This window comes from Macaca fascicularis, chromosome 12 (genome assembly GCF_037993035.2).
Source record: "Macaca fascicularis isolate 582-1 chromosome 12, T2T-MFA8v1.1".
NCBI lineage: Eukaryota > Metazoa > Chordata > Mammalia > Primates > Cercopithecidae > Macaca > Macaca fascicularis.
In genome coordinates this window covers 23,027,024-23,044,506 of record NC_088386.1, presented here as the reverse complement: position 1 = coordinate 23,044,506, position 17,483 = coordinate 23,027,024, and the positions used below count along the sequence as shown (strand labels likewise).

The 17,483-nt window shown below is 38.8% G+C and overlaps 1 protein-coding gene across 3 annotated transcripts in view; it reads right to left on the bottom strand.

Moving 5' to 3' along the window:
* THSD7B (thrombospondin type 1 domain containing 7B) overlaps window positions 1-17,483 on the bottom strand; it is a 907,474-nt gene that overhangs the window by 499,755 nt on the left and 390,236 nt on the right. For all 3 annotated transcript variants that reach the window (XM_065525431.1, XM_074008583.1, XM_074008582.1), the window contains one exon: window positions 9,314-9,511. In XM_065525431.1, coding sequence (XP_065381503.1) covers window positions 9,314-9,511 — 198 coding nt within the window. The remainder of the gene's footprint in view (window positions 1-9,313; window positions 9,512-17,483) is intronic.

The following is a 17,483-nucleotide window of genomic DNA, read 5'->3' as shown; positions in this document are numbered from 1 at the left end:
CTGACCTACTATACACAGTAATGCCTTTATCCTGAAGCTACATATCCTGTTATAATAAGATGGATCACAGCAGCAACTAAAACAACACCCTTCCTTGTTCAAGTCCCTCTTCTCATATCTTGTTGACCTAAACAAATTTAACGTTACCCATTTCTGAACCAATAACCTATAAAGGAATGGAAATTACTATGAATGGCTGTGACAAATAATCTTGGGCAGGTGACAAACATAATATTCACTTGAGATTCTAGACTAGCATAAAATAGTTGGAGTGGGAGTGAAGAAAATGTTTCTTGAAGGACACCAATTCAAGTTCGTAAAGGATAAATAAGAATTAGCCAAAGGAAGAAGAGGAGGATAAGCATCTCAGGCAGGGGAACAACATGACTGTGACTGTGGAAGCAAATTACCATAGAGGTAACAGAGGTAAAGCAGCACTGATTATGAGCTATGGCATTTCAGAGCACAAAAAGTTACACACTATGAATTCTTGATTCATGAATCAGTTAAAATATATGTATATATTAATTTAGTAATTCAAAAAGTATTTGATTATAAGATTAAGTAAAACAAAAATATTGATTTTGCATGGGGTGGAAGGGGCTTTCTACGAGGGCTTTTTGATCACTATATTTCCTGAAAGCATTTGAATAGGTACAGAATGTGTAAACCTCTGATTACTTTTCCTTATCTAGTCATATTGGTCATACCACCAGTGTAAATTTCTCAATCATAATGGAGAAGTGTTTTATCCGTGTTCGTTACGTTTTTTTGTGTCTACATAGAGGGAAAACCAGTAAATGTGTCAAGAGTAATGAGCCAAGGGTCCTATGAAACAGCAAAATACCACTTTAAAATACATTTCAGAAAGTGAAACAAAACTGTGTCCCTGTGACTAATGCTACAACTAATCCCTGTATTGGCATTACAGCGGAATACAATAGGGAATAGAAAAACTCAGGACCTGTCTGAAGGGAAGATGAAAAGGATAGCAAAGGTGACAATCTCACATTAATTCTCACTGAAAGGTTGGGTTGACCATTTAATCACATGAGCTATATTTTGAAATATCAGTACAATCTAGGACTAATTTTGCTTCTTGAATCATATAGAATGGGAACAGAAAGTCGATTGCCTAATAAGAATTTCCAAAGAGATAGAAAAAGGAGACAGCACTCCTATGAGAGACACAGGCACAACTCCGGAAGCAATTTACTCTAAGCTATTTCTAAATATTAAAGTTTGGAAAAAACAGATAACATTTAGTCTGATTGTGAAATATTGGTGGAGTACTGATGGGAACAGTCATTTATTTAGGCCCCTTTTTAAAGGAGAAAAAAGACAAAAGCTATCTTGCAATGTCTATGTATGCAGCAGGGTAGAAAGTGGAAGTAATTCAAAATACAATGCCTGTTTATCAAGACAACATACAGTAAATATATTTAAACCCGCATTGCAGTTCCTCTCTCTTTAGCATTTAAATTGATTCACCAGTTTACATCTACTCCTACCTTTACGTCAAACGTGGATGGGGAAACTCTGATTAGAATGAGTCTGTATTTTTCTCTTTTGGATTTCCTCATTGCAAAACATTATTAGTTTCATCTTTAATTTCACTGCAAGACAACTAAATGAAAGGGAACAAGGAACTTGGCTATAGAAACTTTCTAATTTAATCTCCCTTGCAGTCTGATTCCTGTAGCGTGAACAGCACAGCCTGATCTTATTGGCACTTTCAACTGCAATGTCAGGTTCATTTCAAAATTTAATACAACGTATTTGTCATCACCACATTTCCTTAGGTAAAGACACTGACACCAAACTGCTACCAGTTGGTGGTCTGCAAAAGACAGCTTGCTGAAATGAAAATTCTCTCCTCTAAACCTAAATAACTCATCTCACATATTACGTGTCTTCTGTTCCTGCAAGAGAACACTATTGCTTTCCACTATTTGATCATTTAGTAATTCACAGGTAACAATAAAGAAGTAAAAAAAAAACAAAAAAATTACTCACTGCTTGCTTCTGGAACATTCCAAGAATTTCAAGAATAACTTCTTCGGCAGGAAACAAGAAAGAAGATTAGGACCAATACTACTACTTTTATTTTTTATTTTTATTTTTTTTTTGAGACGGAGTCTAGCTTTGTCGCCAGGCTGGAGTGCAGTGGTGCGATCTCGGCTCACTGCAACCTCCGCCTCCCAGGTTCAACCAATTCTCCAGCCTCAGTCTCCTGAGTAGCTGGGATTACAGGCACGTGCTGCCATGCTCAGCTAATTTTTATATCTTTATTAGAGATAGGGTTTCACCATGTTGTCCAGGATGGTCTCGATCTCCTGACCTCAAGTGATCTGCCCACCTCGGCCTCCCAAAGTGCTGGAATTACAGGTGTGAGCCACCGCGCCCCGCCCAATACTACTCTTGATTCTAACTAAGTGTAACACATGCCTTGTAAGACACGCTCTAGCCTACTTCTCTGTTATATGCTAACATTATGAAGCTGCCCACTGTCCTTCATTGGCTTACAACTGTGTTTTTCAAAGTCTGGTCCCTGGATCAACACCAGCATCGCCTGGGAAACTGCAAGAAATACAAGTTCCTGAGCCCTATTCCAGCCCTACTGAATCAGAAACTCTGGGGTAGGGGCTGGACACATGTGGTTTTACAAGCCCACCAGGTGATTCTGATGCCCACTAGTTTTAGAACCACCGATCTAGAAGAAACAAGATAGAGCACCATGTTTCCCCTACATTTCAGACCCAATTTTCCTATACAAGTAATTACCTTAACACCCAGTAGAGGTCTGTTTATCTTTTTCTTTTTCAGAACTATTCCAATACAATCTGGAATCAACTACATAATGAAAATAAGAATAATCTAGTCCCCCTCCAGAGTCATACATGACTCAATAGTTGAAAAACAAGACTCAAGATGATGATGTATGTTACCCAGATTGCTTAACTGGAAAATAAATGGAATTCAATATTTTTTATGTTTTCATAGGGAGAACAGAAACAGTATATTGAAGCCCTTTGAATAACGGCAAATAATGAATAAAGACTGAGGGTTGTTCAAAATATTGAATGATCTCTCATGAGATACCGTATCATTTCTGCTTTGAAAGGTAATTCTTTAAAAAACTATCATCAACATGGTTTGATTTGAATTGGATTTTGTATCTCCTATAGGAATAGACTGACTAAATATCTTTCCAAGCATCTTTGTTTTAGTTTGAGCTGTGTCATAATGAAACTCTGTGACAAAGATTCCCAGACAAGTACTTATTGGGAAGCCACGCCAGGCAGCCAGTCAAAGAGTGGGGAAGTGAGGCAGGAAAGGGAGGAGCCTGGTAAAGAGTAGGTAATCAATAAGGAAACAGCTTCAAACATACATCTCCGGGCTATTCCAACCAAGAAGAAAGAAACTGGGTGTGTATCAACAACTCTCAACCAATAGTTGAAGACTGCTCCCTGGGGTTGCCAATTCCCTAGCAAGGCTGCAGTGGACAGAGACATTTCTTAGACAAAGAGATGTAGGTGATATCAGCTAGAATTTCAGGCTGACACCCACAGAAATGGGAAATGGCCAAGGGGATCTGGGCAGGAAACAACAGTGTGTGCTACAACCCACTACTTCTGACTATTCCAAAAGGCCATTTCTCTGAATTTGCATTGCTAATACAAATGCATGTCCATGTTTATTCTCCCATTCTTCAATTCTTCCAAACAGGTGGCAAGATGTTGGCAAGATAAGATTCTCATCCTTATATAAAGGTAAGTGGGAGTTTTTCCTACACAAATAAAAAATTGATAGTATAAGAGAAAATGATAGTTACTTTCTTAAAAAAGAAAAGAGATATCCAATTACTATTATCCCTTCCAAAATGCACACCTTAATAAACTGCATACTTATTTTAACCAAGTTGCCATTTCTCAAAACTTTTAGAAAACCCACATTTTAACTTTATTTTAGAGCCTACTAACTTTATTTTAGAGCCTACATATCCTCAGGGGTGAGTCTAATTTTGTAGCATCTCTTTAATAGGTTGATTCACTGCAGGAATATACCTATGTGAAAAAGAAATATCTGATGAATAATCTATTCTTCTTTCATCCTAAAATACAAGAAAATAAATATTGTACTGAAATAGCATTTAGAACATCTTATAAGCAAAAGCAAAAACACACAGAGCAGAATTGTAAAGCAGCATCTGTTAACAACATGAGATACAGCATAATCGAAGGGTTTAAAAATAAAGTCAACACAAAAGGAGTTCTCTTTAGAATTCTGGTGAATCGCAAAATATTCCAAAAAATGATTTTTATTTGAATGGAGTCTGACATTATTCTCACAGGTAAGCCAAAGAACATTTTTGAGATCTAAAAATGACACAAACAAACAAAACAAAACTTGCAACTCCAATCATAGATTTAAAATCATTTTTAAAATGTTTGCTCCAACTTAGGTAAATGATTATTCTAACACTTTCCACTAGTTGAAATTCTCCTTGAAAAGGTACTTACAGTGTTAGAGCTTACAAGTACATGCCATTTTAGCCAAGATTAAAGGTAACATTCCTGGAGTGTTCAAGGCCAATGATTTAAGGCAAGGACTCCTAGAAAAATACCCTTGAAATAAAAAGCAAAGCCACTTTAATGATGCAAAATCATTCATAGTGCTGTGCAAATATATACACTGCTTAAGAAAAATATTTGCATGGAAAAGGTATAGTGCAACTGTGAAAATAAAAAACCTTGTATGCAAGGGAGTGTTTTTGGCAACACTGCAGAACTGTAACTCCATGCACCTATCAACATGTGAACTTCGTTTTTTGTGATCTATTATACTCTTCACCAGTGTGGGCATTTACCTTCCAGAAGTGCAGATTGTATGTTGCATTATCCCTGAATCAAGATGTTTGTGGAAACATATATACACTTTTTTTTTTTTCAAGATAGCCTATTTGGCAAATTATGGGGCAAAGCAGGTGGTGAGTGTTCCAGGTCTGACTGCTCCAGCAGGCAGACAGGTGTTTATCCAACGACCCCGTGGAGTCTTCTGCCCACTTTGCATTGTGGACACATGAAAGATGATACACAGTAGTCACTTGCCAGCCACTGGGAACACTGTCTACTCTCCTGGCATGATGGGGGTTTTTCCAACTTGCTTTTGAAGATGTCACTTGGTGGTAAACTTTCATCAATCGCCAGTGAAATCTGGCAATAACGAACCAGTTATATGTTTGAGAATCGATATTTAAAATGCAGTGAGTAAATCTGATATTCTAAGGGAGAATTATGTTGGGCTTGCATTTTTGAATCTCACTCCATTTACATTTCAAGTGCCTACTTTGAAGTGAGAAAACATCCTTGTCAATGAGACAAGAATAACCTATGCATATTCTACTCTCTGTAAATGTCTATTGACCCATACAATGATAAGATGTTGTGCAGAGGACAGAAATCAAAGCTATTCCACCAATCAGAGACTCAGAAATCAGATTCCAAATAAGAACACTCATTTGTACAATCTATTATGCAATTTTCCTCCTGAAAATAAATATCACTGACTAACATATTGTTTGCTATAATTACGGGCTTGAGGGAGAAATAGGAGCTTCAGTGGCACTGATAGTATTGCCAATAAATCAAAGTAGAGAATGGAACAAAGCAGAGATAGCTGTAGAATTTAGAGGTGACTACTCAAATCTAAGATAACCCAAAGTAGACCACATTCTTAAACTAATCCACAAAGTTTAGGCACACCAAAAATTGCTATTTCCAAATACTCCCTGGTTTCAATGTGACATAGATTATATATTTTTGAAATTTGTAAGCTAATGGTCTAAACAAACTTCTGGGGAAGAGCAGTATGTCTTCCTAGCAGCTAACAAGGACACCCAACAAGACACTATCAAGAGTCCTACAGAATCTTGGTCACGCTTATGTAGAAATCTCATGGTTCCACAATTTGAATGGGACATAGGGATGCTGAATGTTCCTTTCTGAACACCTATATGCAGGATATCTGGAAGGAGATCATACGTAAAAGCCTAAAAATGGTAAATAAGCCAAGTTATCCTTAGAAATTACAGTAGGCCTCAAGTCTGAGTAGATCTAATGTAAGTGGTTTTTTAAAAAATCAAAAATAATTTCTTTTGGTCTCATCTGTTAAATTCAAAATAAATTCTGAAAGAAAGTGTCTATGAAGCAATTAATAAACCAAGAGTAATGGGGGAAAAATATCAAATGTTACAAAGAAAAAAAAAAAGGAGATCAAAGGACACTGTATATCTCAAACCTGTCTTTCTCCATTCATTTAAATTAATGTCAACTGTTCTGTCAACTCCTGTAGTTTTATGGAAAGACCCTGACAATATGTAGGAGTCAAACAGGAGCACTTCTCTGCCAAACTTCTATCATCAATCACCCAGATTCACACTGAAGCTGAATCACAAAAAGTGTAACCAGACCACATTTTCAGTTTCACACGGAACAAAAGACAGCGTCAGCCACCGGGAGGCCAAGCATGTTCCCATAACCATGACCATGGTCATTGCCCCACAAACGATGAGGGAGTCATTCAGGTATTTAAAAACCACAAAGACTTCATGGAGCTGATATGAACAAATATTAATTCCCTCTTCTGCACACGTAAGTTCGGAGTGTAGGTCAAAAGTTGAAAATTAGTCATTTCACAGGAATAAGCAAGAAAGCTCTAAAACTGCTGTAAAATAGTAAAGGTGATGATTGTAGATGGTTCAGTATAAATTATGAAAAAAGTTCCTAGCCAAGTGGACAGAGATAACATGACAACCCTCTAATATCTGCTGTGAGATAACAAGGCAAGAGAGTCATTTATCACTGGGTTCCAACCAAACCAATGATCTTCCTGTTTCCTTAGCTGGAGTTGGGGAGGAAGAAGTAGTTTTGGTTATTCTAATCCTCCTTATTATTTCCATTTTTAAAAAGAATGCTCTTTGACCAATTATTCAGGACAGGGTAGAATAATAATTGTACTTTAAAATATACATAAAATAAGTTTATGACTTTTTTGAATGGTTACATGCCATTCAAAAAATCATTGCCACTTCATTAATCATTGTTATATAACTAATTTAACTCTCACAGTCTTAAGAGTGAGAGGGGGGTTTTATTACCCCACTAGTCAGCTGAAAGAAAGGATGCTTCCAAGTTAAATAAGTTTCCTGAGATCACCTAGCAGGTGAGTAACAGAGTTGAAACTGCAACCTGTCTAGCTCTAGAACTCATGTTTTAAACTTCCATACTTCACTTCTTACTCCAAACTCAACAAAGAACACTTCTGTAACCACACAATTCTCCAGCACCACTTGGACATCCTACAATTTCCCTCAACTATAACACTATCTATTTGGAGTTAGCATTAGATCCCACAGGTTATGGGTTCAGTCCCGTAAGACTGCCCCTCACTTCAGATGCCCATCACAAGTCCCAGACTGTCGCCAGTGCTTCTGACCCATGGTTATACATCCGGGTTCCCACAACTCCTTCCTCAGGTCCTATAATTTCCTAGGATATATTACAGAACTCAAGGAAATATTTTACATTTATTGGTTTATCATAAAGGATATTACAAAGAATATACATGAAAAGTCATAAGAGATTCATGAGGAAAAGATGCACAGGACAAGGTATGGAGGACAGAGTGCGGGGCTTCCATGCCCTTGCTGGGATCTGCTACCCTCTCAGCACTGCCACGTTTCCAGCAGCCCAGAAGCTCTCTGTACCTCATAGTTTAGATGTGTTTATGTAAGTAGGATCAATTATTAACCCAATCTCCAGACCCTCTCTTCTTTCCAGTGGGTGAACTGAAATCCCTAAGCTTCTAATCATGGTTTGGTCTTTCTGGTGATCATCCCGCATCCAGAAGCTCACCAAGCATCACTTCATTAGAATAAGGCAGGCCTCGCACTCAGGAAATTCCAAGGGATTTAAGAGCTGTGTCAGGAACCAGGATCAAAGACCGACTATTAAAATAAAAGATTCTCCTAGCACCCCTGTATCTCAGGAAATTACCAGAGTTTTAGTAGCTCTGTGATAAGGAGCCAGGGATAAAGAGCAAAAAAATATGTCTTCTTATAAAACACAACATCACACAAACAAAAGGAATACAAAAGTGATCTGTTACTAAACTGCACATATGTTACCACGATTCAAAAATTATATGATAATATCCACAGGAGTTGCTATTAGTTTTAACACTTTGCTGTAGCTAATACAATCTGTTGTTGCCCTCTAATTAAACAATCCCCTGGTTTCCACAGGTAACCAATTATATCACCTGACAAAATCTATACCTGTGTAATTATGCTAATGATTGAAAAGAAAGAAGGAAGGAAGGAAGGAAGAAAGGATGAAGAGAGGGAGGGAGAGAGAGAAAGAAAAAAGGAAGGAAAAGCTTTGTATCAACCCTGTGTGGATGCTATTATCCATTCTGAATCTCTTTTGTGATTTCCTTCTGTTCTATGAATTACTTAGCTGCATAAGTTCAAAACACTTCATCCCACATATCATGAGCATTATAAATGGGGCTTCTCATGGCAGAGCTGATTAATAAATATACATGATATTCTTCCAAGGCACTGATTTTTTTTAAAGTTTTGGATCAAGGTTTAACATGTCACTTTTCTTACTTCCACATGACTTACATGTTTTCTGAATCACCTTTCATTTCAAACAACCTACCAGGTACTGGCTGATCGAGGAAAGACATCATTGTTAATAGTTTTGTAAATCATGACAACTTGTATTTAAAAACAGTTCTTTGGAAATGTTAGTATTGTGTCTATAGCTGACTCAACTCTAACGTTATATAAATACAAATCCACTTAGTTAGTCTTGTTTGGTTGTTTTTTAAACTTGAAGGATGTTTCAGTCCTGGATTCTTAACAAGGTGGTGCTTGTTTATAATATATAAAGGCATGTTATACATTGGCCTTTACGTGTTTTGCATTGATAAGTTGAACACTATCCAAGAGATTTGTTTTCTAATTTTTTTTTTTTGACAAATTAAAAACTCTTGAGAAATCTCTAGGTTTGCTGTACTGTATTTAGGTACAATCAAATGGTGTTCTGTCGTGGAGTATGTGGCCCCATATTAAGTCATGGCATCTTACTTTGCAGCAATGTGTCACTTGATGTAAACATAAATATTCAAGGATAAAAAAGGCTGTGCTTCTCTTCCTCATAAGGATGATCTATTGAAGGGTGGCCATGTGTTATTTGGCTGATACTTAACATCCTAACACCTCTAATGGGTCACTGGGTCATACCGTGGTCATTCTGGCAGACGGCCTTCAGAATGCGATGTCCCAGGCCACATTTTCCATGATCAGGGAAACAGATCCCTTCTGATGCCAGCCATCGGTAGCATGTTGGATCCTCACAAGGAACAGACTCCACCAAATGAGGGCAATGCCCTGCAGGTCCTGTAGATTCCATGAGGACATGGCGCTGCCTCATTCTAAATCCTAAAACGAGACAGAAAATGTTTCACAGAATTCCACTCTTTTCTAGTAAAGGAAAAGAAGCAGCTGGGTGAGAGATGAAAACTTTTATTCAAGTACTCATCGGTCTAAGCATGTATTATCTTGATGTGTTTTATTCTGTGTGAAGTGAGAGGATGAGATGTGGGAAAAAAAAAAAAGAGAATGGGAAAGAATAAAAGCAGGAAATCTGTTTTCCAAGAGTTTACAACTTAGGAGTTGGAGAAGTCAGACATAATTCAATGGAATAATAAGTAGCATAAGTCCCATGGTATCAATAAACCAGTAAAAATAAATGGAGACTCAGAAATGATCTAAATATAGATTAATCCACATTTTCCTTTTGCTGTCGATTTTGACATTCTTGTTATGCTGCATTCAGTTGAAATACATCACCTCTTTGGCATCTCCTTGGTGCCCGACCATTCACAACTTCCTGCACTGAGATTTATCTGCATCATGTCACTGAGATTTATACATCAGTCTGCCTCGTAAAGACAATATCTCTTTGGAGTTAACTTTCCACCCAGGCTAGACATGGGTCCATGATTGTTATTCTGTTTAAAAAAAATGTACTAGGGGACTAGGGCCCCAAAGTCCCAGCCAGAGACTGTAATAAGAACATAGATGTGTTTTACATGCTATGGGCCCAGAGTCACAAATGCAAATCAACAGGAGTCAAGTAGGTACACACATCGAGGCAAATGGGTCAACCATGAGACTGCAGCGAGTGTTTGGGTCAATGGGCCTGCTCTAAAGTGCCTGACTACTATTCAGCTTCTATTGACTCTCGGCATTAGATCATGAACCCTCTGTTAGCAGATCCTTCCATTTTGTCTAAGAAACCAGAAAACCCTCTATTTTTAAATGATAAAAATGAATGCACAATTTTTAAAAAGTAAAGTGACCTAATAAAGAAGGACTGAGAACCAGATTAAACCCTTTAGTCCAAATTTTCAATCTCTGGACCCCATGATATAATATTACTTCTAAAGGCTACGTCTACCTTCTGTGGATCTCATATCTTCCACCGTTTCTATTCCAAATTTAATCAACAGATTTAATTCTTTTAATTCCTTTTTCTTTCAACATAACCAACAGTTTTGCATGAATAACATTTAAAGAAATTGTTTTTCATTTATTCCTCGGAGTAAGTAAAGAAAATGAGAGAGTTTGACAGCGCAGAGAACATTCAATTCCCAGAGTGAGGGCTGCATACCCCACCACCCTTTCCACAAGGGGAGGGGAGAAGGGTAAGTTAGGGAGCATGAGAGGTAACATCTCTCTCACGAAAAAGTTACACACCTCAAGGTATAGTTGGAGAAAGACCACCTGTCTTAAATAGCACAGCCAAGGAGCCTAGAACACAATGAACACGTGGTTTTGGGACATAAGAAAAAGTGGCAGGGAGGTTCTGGGTTATCTTAGACCAAAAAAACAAACAAACAACAAAAAAAAAACCCTCAAATAAAGCACTTAAAAATCCTTAAAAATACTAAGTATTTTGGCAAAGTACAGGGCTGGGCAAGAATTTTAGGTAAGGATTTTTAAGTGCTTTATTTGCGTTTGTTTGTTTGTTTTTTGGTCTAAGATAACCCAGAACCTCCCTTTAAAAGATACTCCTAGACTCTTTAAGGATTAGACCTTAGGAAGAAATCATTCAGCCAGTCAGAGGCTATATTCTCATGGCATTAACACTGTTAAGATCAGGGCAGTTAAAAAAAAAAAAAAAAAGGCTTCTCCTGTGCTTTATACCTCCATACCTCCAAGTCTATATCATTAACTAGCCAAATAAAATTGACAGAAGGGCTCAGTTTCCTTCCTGGGCCACCTTGAAAAGAGATGCATACAGGGCTCTAAACTTCACTTGATGAGCATCAAACTCCAATGACCTACAAGCTCTCGCTTCCGCAAAACTCGAATTACCTCTATTGTTATATGTAACATCTGCATGCTGCTTATTTATTGTCTTATATTTTTGCTTGTTTTGATTTTATCTTTGAGCAAGACATGGCACGAGTCACCATGATTTACACGGTTTGACAGCCAGCCCAGACTTGAGCAGAGAAACTTAGCAGTCTTTACGAAGGATTCTGGGTGTCCTATTATTTGGAACCTAATGCCACTGAGGGGCATGTTCAGTTTTCCTCCATAAATCAAGTTGCATCCATCTTGCCATAAATCTACAGATTACATCTCCTCAGTCAATAAATTCCCTCAGTCTTTCATTTGTGCTGCCCTTGTCCTGACTCTAACTAGGATCAAATCACAGCACAAGCTCAGCATAAAACAAAAACCTTGGATTCTCTTGGTAGCACTTAACTTTAATCACACATCGCTGTTCATGCCTGCAATAGTCATCAGGCTTCTCCCAGGTGCTTCTGTTCTGAAAGATATACAATTGCCAAGTCCACAGTGGCTGGGGCCAGCCCACCAGTCATCTTCATATACTGAGTTTCATATTAATTAGACGATATTATTCCATAAATATTAACTGACATTTGCACATCACTTTCCTGTACTATGGGAAGCCACAGGAGGAACTGGAGACGTGTTTTCTTCTCAAAGCGTAAAACGCAACAAGGGAAAAAAGCACATGCATAAACTAATATTCACCCTTTACCAAGACTGGGACAGTAACTTTATTTTATTACTTTAAATGAATAAAGCCTCAAAACTCTGTTATGTTACTATTCCCATTTTGCATGTGTGAAAACTAAGATGCCACTTTATTACTTCTCCAAAGGTGCATTATTACTGATTAAATGGATGGGTGTGAAAATCAGCAGAAGTCTTTCAGAGTCATTGCCTCCTCACAAGAAAGGATTAAAGTCAGCTCCTGTGGATATAGTGTTTTCGCTACACTTTATAAAGTGAACCTGAAAGGCACTATGGTTTATTTGAAGGTACTAAAGGTGAGTAGATTGGACGGTGGAATTTTAGATACTGGGTAGCAGGGGAGAGTCATAATTATCACTTCCTGACTACAGATTCAATTCACCTTTAGTGAAACTAGTATCTGCAGGGTTTATTTTTTTCTGTGACCCCAAGAATTATGATTTAGTATATAATTCTACAAGAGACAATTAGAAAAGAACTGATACTGGGTTGGGGAAAGAAAAGGGAAGATGAGCAGATGGCAGAAAAGGGGTCAGTGTTTTTTAATTGAAGCCACGGAAGAATTAAAGGAGGCTCAGGAGGGTATATCCAGGTCTGAGGGCTGTATTTCTGCGTGAGTTAGTAGACCAGAAGTGTACATATGAGCTATCTACGGGCAATGCTATGTCTCAACACTGACTCCACTGGGACAGGTGTGAAGAAAGTCCAGCAGGTTTCAGCCTGGCCAACATGGTGAAACCCCATCTCTACTAAAAATACAAAAAAATTAGCTAGGCAGGGTGGCACATGCCTGTAGTCCCAGCTACTTGGGAGGCTGAGGCAGAATTGCTTGATCCCGGGAGGTGGAGGTTGCAGTCAGTCGAGATCGCGTCACTGCACTCCAGTCTGGGTGACAGAGTGAGACTCTGTCTCAGAAAATAAATAAGTAAATAATAAAATAAAATAAAAATAATAAAAAAGAAAGTCCAGCAGATTAAACAAACAGGACAAAAGCTTATTCTGTCTTAAGTACTCCATTTGCTCTTCCTCTCTGGTAGCCCTGAACTTTGGGTAACAACTCTGAGTGAAAGAATCTGAGCAGATTGAAGCTTCCATCCTAACCCTTTAGAAATCAACCACTCTCCTGCAGGGGTAGTATTTCATAGCATCATTATTAGTCTACAGCCTGGTGTAAATACAGAAACTAAGAAGACATATTGATAGGGTGATGTCAGCATGAGAACTCCCAAAGCTTAGAATGAGAAGTTAAAAGAACCCCCCGACCTACCCCAAACACATAGACACAGAAAAAAACAAACAAAAAAAAAAAAACTGTCTCTTAGCATATACTATCTATGAGAAAGCAAAATGATTTCATAGACTTCGCATTCAATGGAAAGCCTATCTAGCAGGCAAAGATGGAAAATGGAAATGTCCCCCATTTTTGTTATGTAAGATCTAAAACATGTCAGCATTTTCCAACTTTAGCATGTTATCGAATTTGTTTAAGAGCATAAAAGACTGTCTTCAAAAAACAAACAGTCATGGCTTCTCGGTTTCAAAATATCTTGTCCTTTGGGAATTTTTAAGGACTTGGATGCTCTCATTGAGGGAAGGAATCCCTGAAGTCCTGCCATGTAAGCAGCTGGCTGTTGTGACACCCTATAGGGAGCCTCCAGCAAATTCCTCTTTAGAACAACTTCAGTGGGCGATTCTGCCTTTCTAGTATATGTCTGAAAGGGACAAGGATGTCATATAAATGTGTGTCTACATGTCAAGAAAAAATTTTAAAAATGCTTCATATCTATGTGTAGAGTTTGTCTATGAGTGTTTCAGGCTAATTCTCTTCCCTGTATCTCTAATTATAACACTCTGGGAGTATATCAAAGAGAAAGCAATAAATGATAAAACCTGACCTAATTTAAATTCCTCTGAAAGGCATCCTAGCTTCACTTGACAAGCACCAACCTGCCGATCAAGGTTCTCTTGTCTGCCTGTCATGACACCATGGAAGGGTGTGAAGGCTGTGAACATCAGCTGATTTTCTAATGTACTCTGAATAGCTGACAGCCACAAGTCTTCGATTCCTAATGGAAGGATTTCTGATTAAGAATAAAAGTCATGTAAAGATAATTTCTATAGCAACTAATTTCTTCTATTTGGTAATAAAACATTTCCTACTTTCCCATTCTTTTCTTCTTTTTTTCTTAATGTGAATGAAGGAAATGTACCAGAGCAATAACACAATGACTGGGAAAGCCTAGACAGGAGAAAAATGGTATTCTCTCCTACTTTCCACATTCTTTCTTTCTTTTTCTTTTTCTTTCTTTTTTTTTTTTTTTTTTTTGGCTGTCGTTTGCTTGCTTTTCTCTTAAATAGTCCATCTTTCTGGGTGTGTGTGTGTATTTTTTAAGAGTATGAAATATCTAGGAAGGTATAAATGTCCTAGATTTCTGCTAGTGGAATCACTGCATTTTAGAGTAGGGAATTCAAATGTGAAGCTAAACACTCCCGCTTTTATCCCCGAGTTTTGCAATGTTTAATGCATTAGCCCGTGTACCCCAGCTTCTGTAGAATTCTAAAGTATCTTTAGTTTGTACCAGTCAGTGATCCTGGCAGAACTCACAGTAGAATCATGGGACAGAAACCAAGACTGAGGGGGATCTCAGACCTAATACATACAAGTCAGTAGAAATAACAAGACTACTTGCTGTCATCATAACAAGCTTGGATACCTTGAAGGAACAGAATCATTTCCCTAGAGGGAAAACTCAATTCTTTATTCTTCCCAAGAGGGAATATAGGCAGGTGGTCCTGGCAGGCTTCAGCAAGACCTTACAAACCAAAATTCTCTCTGCTCTAGGGAAGCATTTATAAAATAGCAAACTCCTAGACCTGAATAACAATCATCAGGGCTTACCGTCCCTCCCGTCAGTGACTACAGTTCAGGGGACAGCCATTCAGCCACAGTATGGAGTCTATTAACAAATGGCTAATTCTCACCAATCCCAACATGTCCCTAAACTCTGCAGGAGGCTGCGGGGACAGTACCACCTTCAGGTGAGAGGTTCTACTGCCTCCATCCTCTCCTTCAGCCCTTTGCAAAGACTGAGTCTCCCTTTGAAAAAAAATATTGATTGGGGCAAAACACTCCCCACCTCTAGTTATCTGGTACTCTTAAGCTACTCTCAGCACAACCTCCCTCCCTCCCACAACTGCAGTCTCTTTTCCCACTTCTTCCAATGATGACGTACTGACACTAGATACATCCCACGCCCCACACCTCGTCTCCTGCATCCACTCAATGATTTGCTCTGAGGAGTAATGGCTCAGACTGACTAACGTGGTGCATGATGGGCAGATGGCTTCTCTTTTCAGAACTGAGCTTGTACTTTGATCCAAACTTCTTTAGGCCTATGGAGAAAAACAACTAAGGAATCTTAGGGTTTGGAGGGACATTGGACTCCAGAGACAGGAAACCAGATCTTTAGAGCCAGCATGGCCATTATTAAATCACCACAGGACTTTAGACAAATTACCTTACTTCTTGACACTTTGGTGTAGTCATTTTGTGCAGTGCTGTATCCTCGTTGAGCCTAAATGCTGATCCAAAGTTGGTCAGTGTATTAGTTTCTAGAGCTGCCATAACTAAGTACTGGAAATTGGGCAACTTAAATCAACAGAAATGTATCATCTCACAGTCCTGCAGGCTGGAAGCCTGAAATCAAGGTGTCAGCAGGGCCATGCTTCACATGCTCCCTCTAGAGGCTTTACAGAAGAATCCCTGCCATGCCTATCTCCTAGCTTCTGGGGGTTGTGGCTCTCCGTGGTGCTCCTTGGCTTGGAACACATTACTCCCAATGTCTGCCTCCATTTTCATGTGGCCTCTCCTTTTGTCTTCTATGTCTCAATGTCCTCACATGGCACTCTCCTCTCTGGGTATGTCACTGTGCCCAAATTTTCCTCTTCTTGCAAGAACACCAGTCACTGGAATAGAGCCTACCTTAATCTAGTATGAGTTAATCTTAACTTCATTACTTCTGAAATAATCCTATTTCCAAATAACATCCTATTCATATGTACCAGGGGTTGGGATTTGAACACGTCTTTTTGGGGGAACACAATTCAACCTATAGCAAGTGGTGTCTTATGAAAGATGGACCAGGGTATATCTGCACAGGTTGGCTTTTACTACAGAGGAATAGGGGCCAATGGGGATAAAAATGTGGCAAAAATGTTACTTTGTGGAATGGGGCCAAGGCAGGGGGTCTGAAGTTCCACGGGCCAGTTCTGAATTATCTGGAAAAATAAAACTGAAAGTTCAAGGAGCCAGTTTTTAACAGGAGTTTTGTGAAAATTTGAGCTCAAGTGACAAAAAAAAATGCAACACACAATTAGGGCAACCAGCCTGATCAACACGGAGAAACACCATCTCTGCTAAAAACACAAAAATTAGCCAGACATGGTGGTGCATGCCTGCAATCCTAGCTACTTGGGAGGCTGAGGCAGAAGAACTGCTTGAACCCAGGAGGCAGAGGTTGCAGTGAGCCAAGATCGTGCCACTGCACTCCAGCCTGGGCAACAAGCGTGAAAAAGAAAGGAAAGGAAAGGAAAGGAAAGGAAAGGAAAGGAAAGGAAAGGAAAGGAAAGGAAAGGAAAGGAAAGGAAAGGAAAGGAAAGGAAAGGAAAGGAAAGGAAAGGAAAGGAAAGGAAAAAAAGGGAAAGAAAAGAAAAGAAAAGAAGGAGGGAGGGAGGGAGGGCCATTCTCTGAATTGCCATAGAGAATCCATGGCCCAGAACGAAGGGGAGAAAGCATTTAGTAAACATCTATTTAATAAACACCTATAAAATCTGACCCTCAGAACTGCTTCTACCTGCCTGCAGTACCTCACTTTTTTCTGAGGGAGTCACATCTCTCCATTCTCCATCTGTGAAGTTTGAAGGAAACTGTTCCTCTCCTGATCCCAGTAGTGGCCACACGTCCAGGATTTGAACATATAAACCCCACATCCTCCAGTCAGAGTAGTTGGTTCAGGAATGAGGACATGACATAAAACAGCTACAGAGATTCAATTCCTGGGACCAATGGAGAAGACATTTATTTTGCTGTATGTACTACCTTAAATTGAACCTAGTATAGAGAAAAGCAGACACAAGAGATGGAGAGAGAGAGAATTGTAAAGGTAAAGAAAGAATCAGAAAACAAGACGGAGACCCATTGGCCTGTTTATACTCTTGGATGCAGCCTTATCCTCTCTTCTCATTTCAGCTACATGAGCTCAAACAGTCTCTTCTTTTGACTTAAGTTGGTATCAGTTGGGTTTCTGTCACCTATAACCATTAGTCTCCCAAGTAATAC